The sequence below is a fragment of the Python bivittatus genome, unplaced genomic scaffold (assembly GCF_059951505.1).
Source record: "Python bivittatus isolate LINGU-HERP-01145 unplaced genomic scaffold, Pbiv_v1 ctg000580_np1212, whole genome shotgun sequence".
NCBI lineage: Eukaryota > Metazoa > Chordata > Lepidosauria > Squamata > Pythonidae > Python > Python bivittatus.
Window position 1 is genome coordinate 8836228 of NW_028277087.1, and position 17222 is coordinate 8853449.

Here is a 17222-nt window from a genome sequence, read left to right on the forward strand (position 1 = left end):
CATATTCTCCAGTCCTGCGAGCTTCAGAAGCTTCCCTCCTTCCACCAGGTTTAAGTAATGTCCACAAAACCATATTTCTTCCTGTTTGCTCTCCATATTCTCTATATATGTACAGTACAAAGACATTGGAATCCTTGGGTCACATAACTTGACCTATTTCTTGCAAGAATGAGCACCCCTACATGCCCATGCACACCCATATATGCCACACAGTAAGTAGCACAGACAACCCAGGACTCTAAATGACCCGAGTAAAAGATATGTTTTGACCCCCCTCTTCGAGCGTAGAAAGGAGGGGCCCGGCCTCAGCCAGCTGCAACAGGCAGGGCTCCCTGTAGTGTGTGAAAATAGTTTGCCTCTAGAGCAGTGTTTCTTAATCTTTTTTCCTTCAGGACCCCTTCCCACTTTTAAAAATCATGGAGGACTTTTGTTTGTATGGGTTCTATTTATCATATTAAAAATCAAAACTGATGCATTCACTGTTGCTACCGCTTCTCACAATGGTTTGATGGGGTTTTAAGGATGGTATTATTTGTCAACCTAGGCTGGCAAATAATTTTGATTTTGAGGGCTCCTGAGAGGGTCTTGGGGGACCCCCAGGGGTCCTAAGACCACAATTCAAGAAACACTGCTCTAGAGCAACTGTCATCTAAGAATAAGTGCTTTGGATTAAGGGCTCAGCTATCACACTTCATAGCCATGACCCAATGGCCATGCTGGCTAGGAGACTGTAGGGTAGCCATTTACAGATGAGCGGGGGGTAGGGGGGGTAGGACCCCGCTTTATCAGTCAATCCAAGCCACCATTAGCCAAAGCTAACCAACCAACCAACCAAACACATCACATTGCACAGAGTGCAGAAAAGGAGTCCAAACTACTAAGGCAAAGAAATTAAAGGCATAAGATACTTCCAGGAAACCCTTAGACAGCAAGCAAAGGCTCTACCCCTCCTCCGTAGGTGTCTGTAGGGGGCAAATGATATGTTTGATGATGTCAACACACTAAGGCTATGAATTGTGTACTTGCGTCAGATGTGAGGATGCCAATATGTAATGGAGGCATTTGCATGATGACCTTGTGCAATTCATTGTTTTGGCTGTAGCTTGCTGCAGATGCCACCATCCCCACCTCCCGCACACCATCCTCATTGTTCAACTCCCCATCCCCCTCCAAAAAGCCTTTTGAGCTACAGTGCCTCCAAATGTGGGTGTTCTACCACTGATGGATCTATTTTCTTTTGTCACCATTTCTGTCATCCACTTTTAAAGCCACCTGCTGCTACTTGTGGCTGCGTCCTTCAGCTTAGTTTCTTGATCAATGCTGATCAATCTGCACAGCTGGAGAAGACTGTTTTTGATTTGTGGATTTACTTGCACAACTGAATCTTCCTACAGTCCCCTTTAGAACAGGGAGCCTGTCTTTTCCCATTTTACGTTCTCCCACGCTGGGGAAAGAATACCAAACAAGCAGTACATATCCAAAATCTTTATCAGGGTTGGACACCTTCTCCCCAACCTCCTTAATCTACACATTCTCAGAAAACAAGGATAATCTCCAGCCAAGATATTAGGCACCTCAATTAGGCACTTTAAACTGACTGGTCTCAGAAGCCACAGTCTAGCAGAGGGAAGAGCACCATCTACTGCCAGAGAGACGAACTTAATTCCCCCAGAGGTGAATGGCTGGTGAGGATCAGGGCAGCCCTGAAACATTTTTAAAAAGATGATTTCTAGTAGTAGTAATCCTAAAACTTTAGAAAAGCAGTCCACCCCAATGTTCCCTTCTTCAAAGCCCTCATTTTGGTCCATCTTCAAGAAACCAGTCCCTTGCGCCTCCTGTCCACAATGTTTGTCACTTAGGAAAATCAGCCCACATCTCTTCAGCGCCGGTAACGGTAGCGCTTGAAGTGGAACCAGAGCTGGAAGATGCCGTTGGCAAACTGGCAGCGGAAGCCATGCCGGTGAGAGTATTCCCACTCTCGGTTGACAATCTTGAAGGCAATGTCTTCATAGGGAGGTCCAGCGTGAAAGCGCAGGGTGGCAAAGTCCTTGTTGTCTGGGCACGCCTCCAGAAAGTATTCCGGGGTGGAGCGTTTGTCAATCAAGTCCGGGTAGAAGATGTTAAACTTGTAGCCCTGCACAATCTTGGGTGGGGGGTTGTCGAAATCGTAGTGGGTCTGGTTGTACTTGTTCCACTCAAATCCGGTGTGCACCCGGTTGAAGAAACGTGGTTTGCGGGGACGGTACTTGTCAGCCCACAGGTAAGCCTTGCCCGTCAAGGGCATTTCCACGCTGAACTGGGCCTCGTCAGCCCCCATCCCTTCTTTGGCACGGCGGAAGAAAATGTCCTCAGCACTCTCACTGGCATCGCCTGCAGGGGGAGAATAACTTGGATTGGCGTGTGGTCTTGTGCACCACTGGCCACAGTATGCCTATCTGTATTATCTTTGCAACATTTTAGCCCCTGTGACTGGTAAAGAAACAGAAGGCCCAAATACACCTGGAAACACCTTCACTATGGGATTCTACAGCAGGACGCTGTTGTCAATTGTATCCTGCCATTAAAATAGCTCAACTTTAATAAACATTTCACATTGATTTGGACTTCTATCCCAATCACAATCAACACATTATATCAAGCACAACTCTGATTAGGGGACTGGCAGACCAGGGTAAACACATTCAATTTTGTAGCTTGCTTAAAACGGATTTCTAATCAAGCCGATTTCCAGTCTGATTTTTTTAATTGAAGATTCGATTTCAAGTGCCCTGAAATGTGGATGGTGAGAAGAGGTTTGAGTGGAAGCTTGAAGAGATGGCCAAGTGTACCTTCTTACTTTTTTTAACATTTAAAAAGCCTGGCATGTAAATACTGGAAGAGCAGGAAGCTCTTTAAAATGTACAATCTATTTTTCTGGGAGTTTTTTGAAACCATCATGTTTGTCTTCCAAACTAAGACAAACACCTACTTCCATCAAGGAGTTTTCTGTAATTATCCTGTTCAGGATTCTGGTGGCAATGGAATACTCATTTGGCTTCCTTCCAGATTCGGGGAATATTTGTTTTAATTTCTAATCATTGCCTAATTTGAACTTCTACTATGTTTTTTAAAAATTTTTTGCATTATGGGCAGGAACCCATTTTGACCTGATTCACCTCTAATTTTTGCTCCTTGTAGTCCAGAAAAAAGTCAGTCAAACCAGGTTTAGGGCTGGAAATTCCTTACAAAAAACTACCAGAGGAAGAATTGCATAAGAGAGATAAAAAACGGACTATGGAGTGGGAAAATGAATGCTCAGCCTGGCAAGTGACAGGGTTTTATTAACTAATATTAAGAGGATGTCTCAAATGGGGGTGGGGGGCTGGCTGGGCATTTTGGAAATGGGAGACTTACTCCTGTCCTGTCTTCTTTCCCCAGGTTATTGCATGTTGCATTTCAGAATATAAGTTCCTTTTGGACAAAGCCATCCTCTTCCAGTAGCTCGGTACAGCGGCACGTACACACTGACTATGTTATATAAACTGCCATCATGAAAACCAGGTGACATCTCCACCCCTCCTCCCACGCCTTACCTGTGACCTGGAGCTGCTGCCGGGAGAGTTGCAGGCGCTGGAGATCCTCGTCAGCTTCCACCACGTGGGCATCAAAGGGGAGCTCGTGGGAGGTGAGCAGCCGGGGGCTGTACTTGCCAGCATCGTAGTCATCCAGGCTTTGCTGAATAAGGTCCTCCTCGATCAGCACCGCTTCTCCGTCTCCCTCAGCTTTGGCTTCAGCTTCTGGTTCGGTGCCAGACTCCATGGAAGAGGGACCAGGCTGTGTTGGGGCATTTTCCTCTGGCTCTAGACTGGGTAAAAGATAGGGGAAGGGTTAGCCCCCCTTTTTAGCAAAGAGAGTACAGGGGTTGGGGACCAGGACTTTCTTCTAAAGCTTTTTGACTTCGCCCATTGTTTTCTTGTTCGAACCTTCATTTGCTTTTCATCTTTCCCAGTTTACAACCCCACTTTTTAGATCAGTGTTCCCCAACCTTGGCAAATTCCAGGTATATGGACTTCAACTCCCAGAATTCCACAGCCGACATAGCTATTGCTGAGAATTTTGGGAGTTGAAGTCCACTCACCTTGAATTTGCCAAGGTTGGGAAATACCGTTTTAGACTGTGAGCAATTTAAGGCAAAGAACCAAGTCTGTTTAACTTTGGCTTATCTAATCCTATAATGGGTCATATATTCTGATGGTATCCTAATGAATCTTTTGAGACACAAGTTTTGTCTCTCTAAATATGACCAGTGACGGCTTTACAATCAATAGAAAAATATTCAACATATTCTTTTAGCTCCAAATAAGGCTTTGTTTCTTGAAACTGACTTGTTCATTCACATAAGCAAATTAAAGGTAGACCTCATGCTCCCAAATTCACTCCCAAACACACACACACAAACTTTGAAAAACTCTGATTACTTTGAAGATGGAGGAAGGTTTTTTTTTTTAACAGAATAGTTAAGATTTGGAAAGTAGAAATACAGGGAGTCCTTCCGCTGCTAAGCAATGCGGTCATAAAGTGCAATGTCACGTGGCTGCATTGCTTAGCAACGGCAATCCTGGCAGGCCAATATTAACCGAATCCCACCAGTAGTTAGGCAAGGACCCACCCTGATCCAAGCCATTCCCGGCTTGGTTCCTCACAGCCCTGAACCTCGGTAACTTAAGGGACTACCTCCTCTGCCTCCCCTTGAACTCCCCCTTGAACTCCCCCCACCTGCCTATCTCCCCACCATCTCTGTTCTTTTGGCCACCTGCCTACCAGCTGCCACCAGCTGCCCCTGCCACCCAGGCCTGCCTGGTGCATCCGCTGTACTGCATACCACTACTGTACCATCTGGGACCTTCTTTCACACTGCCTTCTTTTGTGCTGGTGCAGCCAGTTCTTCTCTTGTGCCCTGCCCAGGGCCTCCATTCACACCCTGTCCAGGGTCTTCTTTCGTGAAAGAAGCCCGACATGAGAAAGAAGGCCCCAGCTGGAATGCGTCTGAACAAAAACTGCTGCAACGGTTGTAACTCTGAGGACCAGTTGTAAGTTCTTTCGTTCAGCACCATCGTAACATTGGTTGCTGAATGAAAGGACATTAAGCGAGGACTACCTGTAATCTACCTCTATAATCTATAGAAGTATAGATCTATAATCTGAAAACACACTTACTAGGACAACTTTTCTCAAATTGGGTAACTCCAGATGTATGGACTTCAGCTCCCAGAACTCTTAGTAATGGCCACAGGGAATTCTGGGAGCCGAAGTCCACATATCTAGAGGGAGCCCAGACTGGGAAACATTGTACTAGAGAAAATATAAAAGAGCAAGACTTCTTGCTGCTGCTGGAAGTACTGCTCCGATAATGATAATGCTATTTATGTCACATGGCAGCAGTTAGCTTTGCCTTGCAGGGTTGCATATAAATAGAAAAAGCACATAAGTCTTTATGCACTGGAATGAAAATCCTAAGTGTTAGGGCTGAAGGAAGCAGGTAACCCCATCCCAACCACACCTACCGGTGGCTGCTACTGGCAGCGTCTGGGGATGAAGGCTCTTTTTTGATGATGGGGAAAAGGGGCTCACTTTCCACACCTTGTTCTTGTTTGAGCTTGTACAGCTTCTGGCGCAGGACGTCCTGATGCCGTTCTCGCAGCCTGTGGCCCAGGGGAGAGAGAACCAACTCATGCATCACGTCATCACAATCAGATCCTGTGGCTGGGGTGTGTGCGTGAGAGAGAGAGTCTGTAGCAGGAAACGACAGCCAGACCTGAGTGCTCTTTCCATGAAATCTATTGTTCAGTCTGACTCCAACTTCTCCAATAAAGGCCATATGCCAATGATGCTTAAGTGATAGGCTTAGTACTGGGACAGCACAGCTCTCTTAAAAACTTTGTTTTGGTGTTCACTATTCTTTGGCAATATGCCCCTTTCTAATGTAATTTCCATCATTCTTCTCCTCTCCATCCCCAAGTTTACAATCCCAGCTGATCCACTGGATAAGCTGTCAAGTGAACACCTACAGAGATCTTGATATGGCGAGATGTTGTATATATGGCATCTTCAAGTCAGTCTTGACTCCTGGTAACTGCTTGGACAAGCCCATGGAGTTTTTTGGGCAACATGTTCACAAGGGGTTTGCCATGGCCTTCTTCTTCCTAGGCTGAGAAAGACTGACTGGCCCAAAGTCACCCAGTTGGCTTTGTGGCTAAAGCAAGACTAGAATTCATGGCCTCCCTGTTTCTAGCCTGGAGCCCTTAGCCACTGCATCAAGTTGGCTCTTGTAAGATGTTATATAAATATATATTTATTTAACTTGTAAGTTGATGTTCCTGTTTCATTGATTGGTAGAGGCATCAACTCTACAGTTAGCTAAAATGTGACTGTTCCAATACAGTGAATGCTTCAAAAAATATATCAAACCCACTAAAACAGCCTCTTTAGTTAATCTTAAGAGGTATCTATCCGTCTCCAACCTGCACCTTCCAGCTGGATTAATAGTCTCCTTTGAACTGAGCTTATTTTCTTGAAGACAACATGGATAAATCCATGTAGTTTTCCTGGCAGCAACATGGATGTGGTTTTCCAATGCTTTCGTTTGGGACATCTGCTCAGTTTTCCTATCAGGTTTACAGATCTAATTTCATGGTGGTCCCCACAGTGAACACTACCCATGTCTGATGCTGCTGAGCTTTCTGAGATCGGCCAAGGACACTCAGGCATGGTCACCTTTTTCCACCAAAGCCAGCCAGCCAGCCTGCTAGCCAATCTGGTCCAGTCCAGTCATTTGGGAAAGGCTGCTCTCTTTGGTAATGGAAGGAGCTCAGTGTAAAGCACTGAGTTCCCCCTGAACTGAGGTGGATATAAATCAGATACAGGCATAGTTACCTGGCCCGTGCCATGTATGCCTTGAGCTGCTGGAGCAGGCTCTCCCAGTAGCCAATGTCCAAGTTGGGTCCCCCAGCCAGGATCTTGCCCTCAATTCCCTGGTAGATCACTTGCAACTGGTTGTAGGTCTTCCCCTTGAAGACAGACTGTACGTCAGAACTAACTGAGGCATTCACCCCTTCGCGGCGCTCTCCTGCAAGACACAGAAAGAGGAACATGTGATCAGGGGAAGATACTCCTTAAATCTGTAGGCCAGAAGAGGACTTGGAGGAGATTATTGCCAGTGGCCAGGAAGAGTGAGTCTTGATCTCACACAATGGGACAGGGTATATATATTTTTAAATGAGGTTTTGAAAGGATATTTGGAGCTAGGGTGATCTGACGCTTGTTTTACCTGCACTAAGCCTATTCAAAGAACTAGCAAGCCTTATTTCCTTACATTTTCCATCGGAAGATAGTGAAATTGCCTAGATTCTAAGGCAGTCTTCTTCAGCTCGGTGCCCACTAGTAGCACTGGGCTTCAGTTTCCAGAACCCTCAGCTATATGGCAGGGAATTCTAGGACCCAAAGTTCAACACTAGTAGGATGATTCACCCAATCAGAATACAATGAGTGGAGGATCCAGTTGGTTTGTTCAAATGGAACAGAAGTAGTAGAAAAGGAGGAATGGCCCCTACATTGACATATCCACATCTGCTCAGATATTCAAGGAAATGAACTGGGCAATAATGTGGAGAGTGCCTGGTTAAAACAAGGAGAGGAACAAATAAAAACCATATTGTTGTCAGTGCCTATTATGGTCTGCCCAACCAAGGAGAAGAGGAAGATGATGCTTTCCAGAAGCGAACTACAGATCTGTCAAAGAGGTATGATGTAGGAATGATGGGGACTCTGATCACCCTGAACTCTGTTGGAAACAAGATCTGTCAAGTGTGATCCTTCCAGAAAAGTCCTGGAAGTTCAATCAGTTGCCAATGTAAAATTCCCCAGGAGACCAGGCCTGGAGAGAGAAGGAGGGAATAGGTATTGATGAGAATATGGGGAGAAACTAAAGCTCTATGAAATGGGGAATATCAAACATCTTTAGAAAATGGAAAATACCCTATTTTGATGAAGACTAGCTGTGGGTAAGGAACTACCTTTGGCTGGAATTAATTGAACAGAGTCCTAATTTTCTGTTCTCCTGCCCCTACCAGGTCCTTTCCCAGAAGCCTCCAGTTTCCGGAGTTTGGCTATTTCATCTTCAGTGATGATGGTCATGTCTCTCCAGAAATCCACATTCTTCCCTTGCTCCAGCTCCATGTAAACCTGAAACCAAGAGGGAAAAGAGGTGGTAGGGAGAAAGAAAGAACACAACAGCTACAGTGCATGTTTTCCAACTCTCATCTCTTCTTGAAGTTTGAGCTGAGGGAGGAATGGATTTTATAACAAAATGACAATATGCATAGCTTCAAACCTTACTTATTTCTCCTGCCTGCTGTGGGGAAGGAGACTGGGGGGACATGGCATTTGAAACCAAAATATATTTTAAAAAGGAAGAAGGAAAGAAAAGAAACTAGAAAGTACTGTAGCAAAATAAGCCAGAAGTGGTGTTGCCTGTGCTTGGTAAATGGAACCTCCACGTTCACTGATAGCCAAACTTGGAATACTAGGCATTAAAGGCATAAAATTGTATTTTTGTACCTGTATGCAAGCTTCCTGAGAATAATTTGCATTTATTCTCTCCTTTGATTGTTTATAATCATCTGGACTAAACAAACCATTTAACTACAAGTTATATGGTTCTATTAAATTGCAGTTGTTAACTAGCCCAGCCACCTCCACCCTGGTATCCTCCAGATGGCTGGGCATTCTGGGAATTAGAGTCTTAATGTATTTGAAAGTCACCAAGTAGAGGAAGGCTGAGCTAGACCGACTTTGGATCTGGGACAGGAAGACCCTTCTCTTCCTCTTGAAAGAGGAAAGCCACCATTGGCTCGATACCTGGATGTCTTCTAGTAGATCTTCCATGTCAGAGACAGTGAGTCCATTTAGAAAAGTGTAAGGTTCGTGCATCTCCACTGCCAAGTCGTCATCTTCAGCACTGATGTATTTTGCCAAGAGATCAATCGGCTTGGCCCGCCCGTCTCGGATCCGGATTTTGGAGCTGCCAGAAAAGGGGTATCCAGGGAAAAGGGTTAGAGCGATGGAGGAGAGTCAGTGCAGCCCTTCCCAAAGGACAAAGGATTTGGGAAGGGTTCAATAGCTCAGCAGCAGGACATCTGGTGGGTATCCAAGGTTAGATCCCAGGCATCTCCAAAGAAAGGATCTCAGGAACTTTCCTTGCTACAATCCAGAAACACATTGCTGGTCAGAGCAGACAACCCTGGTGCAATGGACAAATTGCCCTTGTAGGTGAAGGCAACTTTCTGTGTTAATTCTGAATATCATTCCTGGTATCAAGTGGAAAAACAGGAAGGAGTGCCAGTTATAGCTGCAGGCACAGTGAGATTCATTCATCATTTTGTGTTCTCCAGTGCTGGCAGGACAGACTGCAAATTGTAAGGTATCACCACTGGAGCTGTGTGGCAGCCATGCAGATACCCCTTGTAGAGTTCTCTGCCCTGAGCAGAAGTGGCAAGTTTTGTGACACTAGAGCATAACCCTGTGTTTCAGTCTCTACCTGGCTGGTTCGGGTCTTGAGGGGAGGGGGGCATTTTTAAAAAACTTTCCAACTAGTGGACATCACCTTCCACAGTCATCCAGACAAGCATGCTATATCCATTCTGCAGACATGTCCAAACCAACAAAGGCATGATTGCTAGATCTTAGTCTCAACTGGGGCTGTTGACTGCCTATCTGCCTATCAAATATCCTTATTCCATCATCAATCACTTAGGCAGACGCCCAGGATTGTCCTGAAACACCTCCAGTTCCTCTTGATCCTAAGCAAACAATGTCCATGATTCTGCTGCACAGAGCAAAACTGGTCTAACGGTAGCATAGAATACGTAAACCTTCATTTTCAGGCTGGTATTTTTCTTCTTCCAGAGACATCACCATAAGCTGGCAAAAGCCGCTTAAGTGCTTCCAATTTGTGCAACGTCAGTGGATGTGACAACCTTGGATGCTGAGATCTAAGAGCCTAAGTATCTGAACACCTAATACTTAATATTATCTAATAGATTACATATTATTGCATAATATATTTAATATCATGTATATAATGTAATACCTAATACCTCAGTAAGATTAGTCAGCTGTTCTTTCAAAGGGTTTCTATGCGGCTCATAAGTACGATGAAAAGCTGGATTTTTCTTTTAGATTTTTTTATCCCGCCTTTATTATTTTTATAAATAACTCAAGGCAGCAAACATACTAAATACTCCTTCCTCCTCCTATTTCTCCCACAACAACCACCCTGTGAAGTGAGTTGGGTTGAGAGAGAGTGACTGGCCCAAAGTCACCCAGCTGGCGTTCATGCCTAAGGCAGGACTAGAACTCACCATCTCCTGCTTTCTAGCCTGGTGCCTTCACCACTAGACCCAACTGGCTCTCAAACTGGCTCTGGATTTGATGGAAATATGATGGAAAATATGATGGAAAGCCCAAGTCAAACTCCTGATCCATCTAATCCAGTACTGTGGCCTCTTCTTGGCCATTCCTAAAAGTCCTAGCAATTGGAGAACGACTCAGGAAATTCTGCTCCCAAACCAGATGGTTCACCACAAAGCTATGAATTCTTTCCTGCTCTTCATCTGATCATATTGGAAGAGAACTGTGGACTAGTAAGTTTAAGAAGTGGTCTTATTATTCTTTTAACATATTTGGGGAGTTAATTTCTCCCTCCCCTGAAGACTCTAGGTTCCATCTATTGTCTCTGTTTACCGTAGCTTGGCTTGCTGAAGGTGGAAGTTATCCTCTTGCTCCTCCCATGTCTTGAAATGCTCCGCCTCTTTCTCCCGTTGCAACATCTCCAGCTCTTGCTCTCTCATGGCCTTTTCCCGCTCCCGCTCCAAGCGGAGCTGCTTCACCTGGTATATGTGGGGAAGGGGAGGGTGGTGGTTAGAAACACTTCAGAGCAGTGTTTCTCAACCACGGCAACTTGAAGATGTGTGGACTTCAACTCCCAGAATTCCCCAGCCACTATGGCTGGCTAGGGAATTCTGGGAGTTGAAGTCCACACATCTTCAAGCTGCCAAGGTTGAGAAACACTGCTCCAGAGGCGCAGAGCAGAGCAGCAGCTGACCCTGATCTTGAGCCTAAAGTTCAGCATCTGGAGTTCACGAATGTCATCCTAGGTTCAACTCAGAGATGTGGGTTTTCTGAAAAACGTGGAATCAGAAAATTTTCTTATGCAAATAAGCAAGAGCCCAATTCACATGCTATATCAATACCCACAGTTTGCCCAAGTATTTAGACTACATTGATATGAAAAAAAATAAGGCTAGCCCCTTTTGTGAAGTCTGAAGACTACATTCAAAGAAACTAAAAGATTTGAAGTGTGGAGAAAAATGATGTTTACTGGAAATAAAACATGTTACATCATTGAAAATGCAACTGGCCTGAAGTGGAAAATGTTGACCCCAGAATAATTTCTGACCAATATCTCTGGTTTAACCTATGGCATTTTAGGAAAGGATAAGAAAAAACTATCTGAAAATCTGGAGGGATTGATGTCACTAATCATTTAGGTTGAGTTTAACAGAACAGTAGTTTCATTCTGTACACAACAGCTTCTTATGTTCAACCCAACAACATACAACCAGAATTTCACTGCTGTTTCTGAAAACTTTCCTTAATGTAATTTTTTATAGAGAAGAAGTACCTGTATTTCCCAAAAGCTAATAGTTCATTCCAAAAATACATAAAATTAACTTTGTTCAAGTATGAAGTTAAGATCTCAGTAGCTTTATTCCCCTTGTAACATCTAATAATCTGTGCAAGTGATTAGCTTATCTTAAAATATCTGGAATTAGTTCCATTACAAATAAAATATCCTATGTCCCTATCTAATTTAGCATTTCTCAGTCTGGACTTCAACTCCCAGAATTCTCAGCAATGGCCAAAGGTCAGACATCTGGAATTTGTCCAGGTAGGGAAACAATGATCTGATTAGCAAAGAATGTATACTTTGTCTTGGATATCATTCCATATATCTGGACCATTTCCTATGAAAACTTATGTCTTAAGAAATATACCTTAAATTCAAAATTAAAGTCCATTATCTGAATGACAACCAAAAGATCTTAAATACAGAAAAATAACTTTGGGTCCAAACATTGACTCAGTTCACCATCATATACTGCAGGTTTACATCTTGGAATTAAATAACTGGTTCTGGGTAAAACAGCAGTGTAAAACTCAAAGGATTCTCTCCATCTCTATTTTATTTTGATTCTTACCTTCTGCAACTCAAGGCGATTTTCTTCTTGGATCCGCTTGTTCCGGTCTTTCAATTCTTTTTCCTCTAAGTGTCCAATTCCCTTTTTTTCCAAAGCCTACAAAATAAATGCCATTCCCCCAAACCCTAAATAAAGCCAAATAAAAAAATTCTAGAAACATTTTCACTAAAGATGTATCACCCCACATTTTTAAAGAGTCAATCCCTTGCAAAAAATAAAAGAAGAGGAGGTGCCTTTGGGTCAGTCTTGACTCCTGGCATCTATCTGGACAAGGCCCTGTAGTTTTCTTGCCAACACTGGAAGTGGTTTGCTATTGCCTTCTTCTTCCCAGGGCTGAGAGAGAGGGACTGGCCCAAAGTCACCCAGCTGGCTTCGTGCCTAGGGCAGGACTAGAACAGACGCCCACTTTCTAGCCTGGTGCCTTAACCACTACATCAAACTGGCTCCCTATATGCATTTTAATCAATGATAATCTTATACTGTTGATTAGCTTTGCACCTAGATAGAAAAAAATATTGTTGAAGTAAGAAATGTAATAAACAACATTTTAAATCATGTGGTCTATGTGCACTTATGGTACAGTAAACATTGTGGAGTCCTTGGCCACTCTACCTGTGTAAAATCAATAATTATAATCAGTTAAAAGCTGCAGCCTTACTCAGAATTGACCTGAGAATATGATCTGCCCCAAACATATAATTCATCTCATTCCCCTTTCATGTTCCCACCAGCAAATTTTTTGGAAATTTTTTTGGAAGACTCCCATATGAAACTGAAGTTTTACTATACTCATGATTTTCAACAGTCTTCCACAGCTTGGTGTTTTGCAATACTTTATACTTAAATTTCCATCGTTCCTCAATCACAGCCATAGGGCACAGCTGATGGATTATGGGAACTGAAGTCTAACACTTTGGAAGAGGTTGAGGAAGAATGCTCAAGGAGGTCTGTTTGTCTGCCTATCTTCCCTACTCATTCCACTGTTCTCACAACAGCCCTGCAGGTTGGATCAGATTATAAGAGAGACAAACCACCTTACAGAAGGTGGTTCTCCCAGAATGATTCACTGCTACCCTGCACCACCTGTCTCAGACTGCAGACATGAATTCAGGACTTACCTTGCTCCAGATGAAAGCTCCTAGCAGGTTGTTGTCCCCAAAAGGGTTGTCGGTATTGGTGTAGCCCATATACTCTTCTCCCCACCCCATCTTCTCTCGTTTTTTTCGTTCCTTGGCCTCCTTCTTGGCCAGACGACGGGCCCGTTTCTCTTCAGGGGTTTCAAGTGCCTTCATCAGCTCCCTCTGCTTTTTTTTCTCTTCTTTCAATGTCAAGTGCTCCTGGAGGCTTAGCTGCTCACCCAGGTCACCCTTGGAGCTCTGTGAGCGGGAGGGTGAAGGGGACGTCATGGAAGACACCGAGGACCTGGATTCAGAACGCTTCCGGGTTTTCTTCCCTCGCCTCTCGCTTCTGTGGCCCCTTTTTTCTGAAGAGGAATCTGAGCTGGGGGACCGTTCCCGATGACGTGAAGAGTGCCTCTTGTATCTCTTGTGATGCTGGTCCCTGCTTTTTTCCTTTTTCTTTCCCCATTTCTGGTTCTCTTCCTCTGAGCTTTTAAAAAAAAACACCTCTGATGTTAGTTTAAAACAGGTAAGATACATGTGGCACCTGAGACTCTTCTTTGTGGTCCTTGCAGCCCCCTCTGACCATAACTGTTGGAAACCAGAAACAGTTTGAGGTAGGAAACAGAGGAAAACTGTATTGTAAGCTCTAAAATAGGCTTATCACAGTTAAAAAACAACAAAATCCTCTCCCATACTAGTTTTTGCTCTTCTGTGATGCAGCCCCATGCTCCTTGCAGCCTTCACTCCCCCAAAAGTGTCCAGAGCAGCCCTTGGCCCCCAAATATTCCCCACCCTTGTTATATACCTACATTCTTGCAGGTCAGCTTAAGAAGGAACTCAGTGGCTCAGCTAAATGAGCATTCATCAACATGTTACACCCACCAACCCCCATTGCCATAAATTCTGTTGAACAGGCCCAGAATTTATCTCTATAAAACCTTCCGTAAAACAATTAAGCACCATCTGATGCAGACAGAGTCCTAGCTATTTACTTTGAGGTGATTTCAACTGAAAACACTGGCACCTTTCAATCTATTACAGCACTGGCTTTTTCATTTGGTCCCTTAAGGTTGACATGAGGGTGAATTTCAGGAGACTGTCTGCTTTTTCTTAGTTTGTCATAGTTGATATAAGAGAGTCCACAAAATCCTGATTCCAATGAGATGCTGGACATTTGTCAGAAAGCTTCCTCTAAGCCTCTCACTGTAATCTTGTTTCACCATTAACCATTTGTCACAATCACTTATTCCCCAGACCAGATTATTCTGAAAATAATACATATAACTGCACATGCTTTTAGTTTATTAAGCTTTCACTTCCCTCTCCTTCTTTTGTTACCTAACTCAGGCAGCAACATAACCTCTTACACCCTATTAATAGAGTGTCATGAGGACAGATGCCCTATGAGACTCCTGTGGGGAAAAAAACCCCTCAGTTGTACAGGTAGTCCTTGTTTAGCAACTGCCTTGTTTAGCGACCAGTTACGATGGTGATGAAAAAATAATTTTACAACCAATCCTTGCATTTACTACCTTTGCAGATCTGTGAAGCAAAGGAAAGCAGAAGATCATAAGCCCAGTTGACTTAGCAACCACTTTGCTTAACAACTGAGTTGCCAGTCCTAGTTGTGGTCGCTAAATGAGGGCTACCTGTATTGTATTACATTTCACATCCTCTCATTCTTTCTAAAGAATCACACATGGATGATGTAACAGTAATAACAGTAGCTACCGTAGTTACTGTTATTGAGATAATTAGGTTTGATATCTAGAGCAGTGTTTCTCAACCCTGGCAAGTTTAAGATGGGTGGACTTCAACTCCCAGAATTCCCCATCCAGTATGCTGGCTGGGGAATTCTGGGAGCTGAAGTCCACCCATCTTAAACTTGCCAAGGTTGAGAAACACTGGCCTAGAGATAGAAGTTACATAAGATTGTTTAAAAGAAACAAATGGAGTTTACATTTTCACGCTCAAGAATACTGGAGATGGGAGGCAGCAGATTCTCGCTACTTCAGAAAGCTCCACTGCCTTCAACGTTCTTTATATGTACTCAGAGGGACTCGCTCCCCAGCCATTACCACTTAAGAACTGTTCCACAGCTTATCCAAACTTAACAGGCTAGGAAACAGGACTTGGGGTTTAAAGCCCTCGCCGGTAACTCTCGTTTGAACCCAGTTCCCCAAATATAAGTCACCCTCCCTAGGGAAGAAACATCTACCAGCAGAAGCCTATCCCTAAGGCCTCTCTACCCCCAAGTAACTCTATGATCCTGAACTCCATGATCACAGATCCCGGAGCCACATTCGTTCAGCTCACCTCCCTTCCCGATCTCTTCTTCTCCTCCCCCGACTTTCTCCCTCTTCAGACCTAGACCGGCTTCTCCGCTGACGCCGTTCTCTAGACCTAGACCTAGACCTGGACCCCATGGCCACTCGAGGCCTGCCCCCTTAGGCCCAACCTGCTTCTCGAAAGAGGTCCTTCCTTACTCTTGTCGCGATGAAGGTTGTCTACTGCAGTGCCTGATCGAGTTCGACTCTAGATCAACTTGGGAGCGCAGCTACTGCTGGTTTTCTTTCTAGAGAGGAACGGAGAATGTTGAAGAGAGACGTCTGTGGCGAGAAGAAAATTAATAACTGTTCAGGCAGCGTGTTGGACACCTTTTTCTCAGCTCTAAGTCACACCAATTTCAACCATAGCGCAAATCTGCGCAGCAGAAAGTAGAAGTTTGACCTGGTTACTGAATTAATCAAGTTGTTGAGTTTCCACAGTATATTTAGCTCTATATCAGTCAAAGAGGCAGGGTTTCTGACAGTGTTTCTCAACCTTGGCAACTTTAAGATGGGTGGACTTCAACTCCCAGAATTCTGGCTGAGGAATTCTGACTAGCTGGGGAATTCTGGGAGTTGAAGTCCACCCATCTTAAAGTTGCCAAGGTTGAGAAACACTGCCTAAGCCGCAAGTACAGCAACCAAGCTTAGCATGTTGAATTAGTGCAGGTGACTAACACAGCATGCTTAACCAAGTCAAAGATCTTGCAGCTGCCAACCTGGTTAATGTTAACCATACAGCAGCTGTGGTTTTTTACAGCTTAGCATGCTATCTTAACAGAGCAAGCTGATTACATTAGTATGACCTCACTGATCCTGAAAATGGATTAATTCAGTAGTCAGATTGTGTGTGGTGTGAATGCATCCTCTTTTCTGCCACAACTTCTCATTAATTGCAGTGTTACGGATAATAGTCTGCATCCTAAGACTGTTTCTGTAATCTGCAGGGTTGGAAGTAGCCTCCTTACAGCATCAAAGAGGCTCCTTACGTACAGCATAAAAACAACAATAGCTGCCCAGAGTTGTCAAGAGTTGGGTGGCATACAAGTTTAACAAATTACCATTATTGTCTTTATTTATTTATTTATTTATTTATTTATTATTAAACTTGTATGCCGCCCATCTCCCCCAACAGGTGACTCTGGGCGGCTCACAGTAACAAAAAAAAAAAACACCAATCCCTCCAACAGTGACTAAAATCCATAAATAATTAAAATACAAACATACATTAAAAATGTCCTATTCCCCCCTGTATATTTTAGCACTGACACCTTCAAGATGCTGGGGGGGGGGGTGCCAGAACCCATCACCCCACCAGCCATCTCCACAGATGCGAGCCCCCATCCAGCCCCCAGGCCTTCTGGCAAAGCCAGTATTTAACCCCTTTTCTGAAGGCCATGAGGGAGGGGGCACACCATATTAACAATGTAGCAGACACCACTAGCACCCTGGCCCCATTGCCTGGTCCTCAAGATCTT

General features: G+C 44.1%; 1 protein-coding gene across 1 annotated transcript; it reads right to left on the bottom strand.

Moving 5' to 3' along the window:
• Positions 1-1470: 1470 nt before the first annotated feature.
• CACTIN (cactin, spliceosome C complex subunit) lies at positions 1471-15882 on the bottom strand. Its single transcript, XM_007436852.4, has 10 exons — positions 15734-15882; positions 13415-13904; positions 12297-12392; positions 10780-10925; positions 8896-9058; positions 8106-8220; positions 6913-7105; positions 5544-5681; positions 3573-3844; positions 1471-2370 (listed from the first exon to the last, which is right to left on the bottom strand). The coding sequence occupies exons 1-10, from the start codon at positions 15841-15843 to the stop codon at positions 1880-1882; spliced, it is 2214 nt and encodes a 737-aa protein (XP_007436914.1). The 5' UTR covers positions 15844-15882; the 3' UTR covers positions 1471-1879.
• Between the last annotated feature and the right edge of the window lie 1340 nt (positions 15883-17222).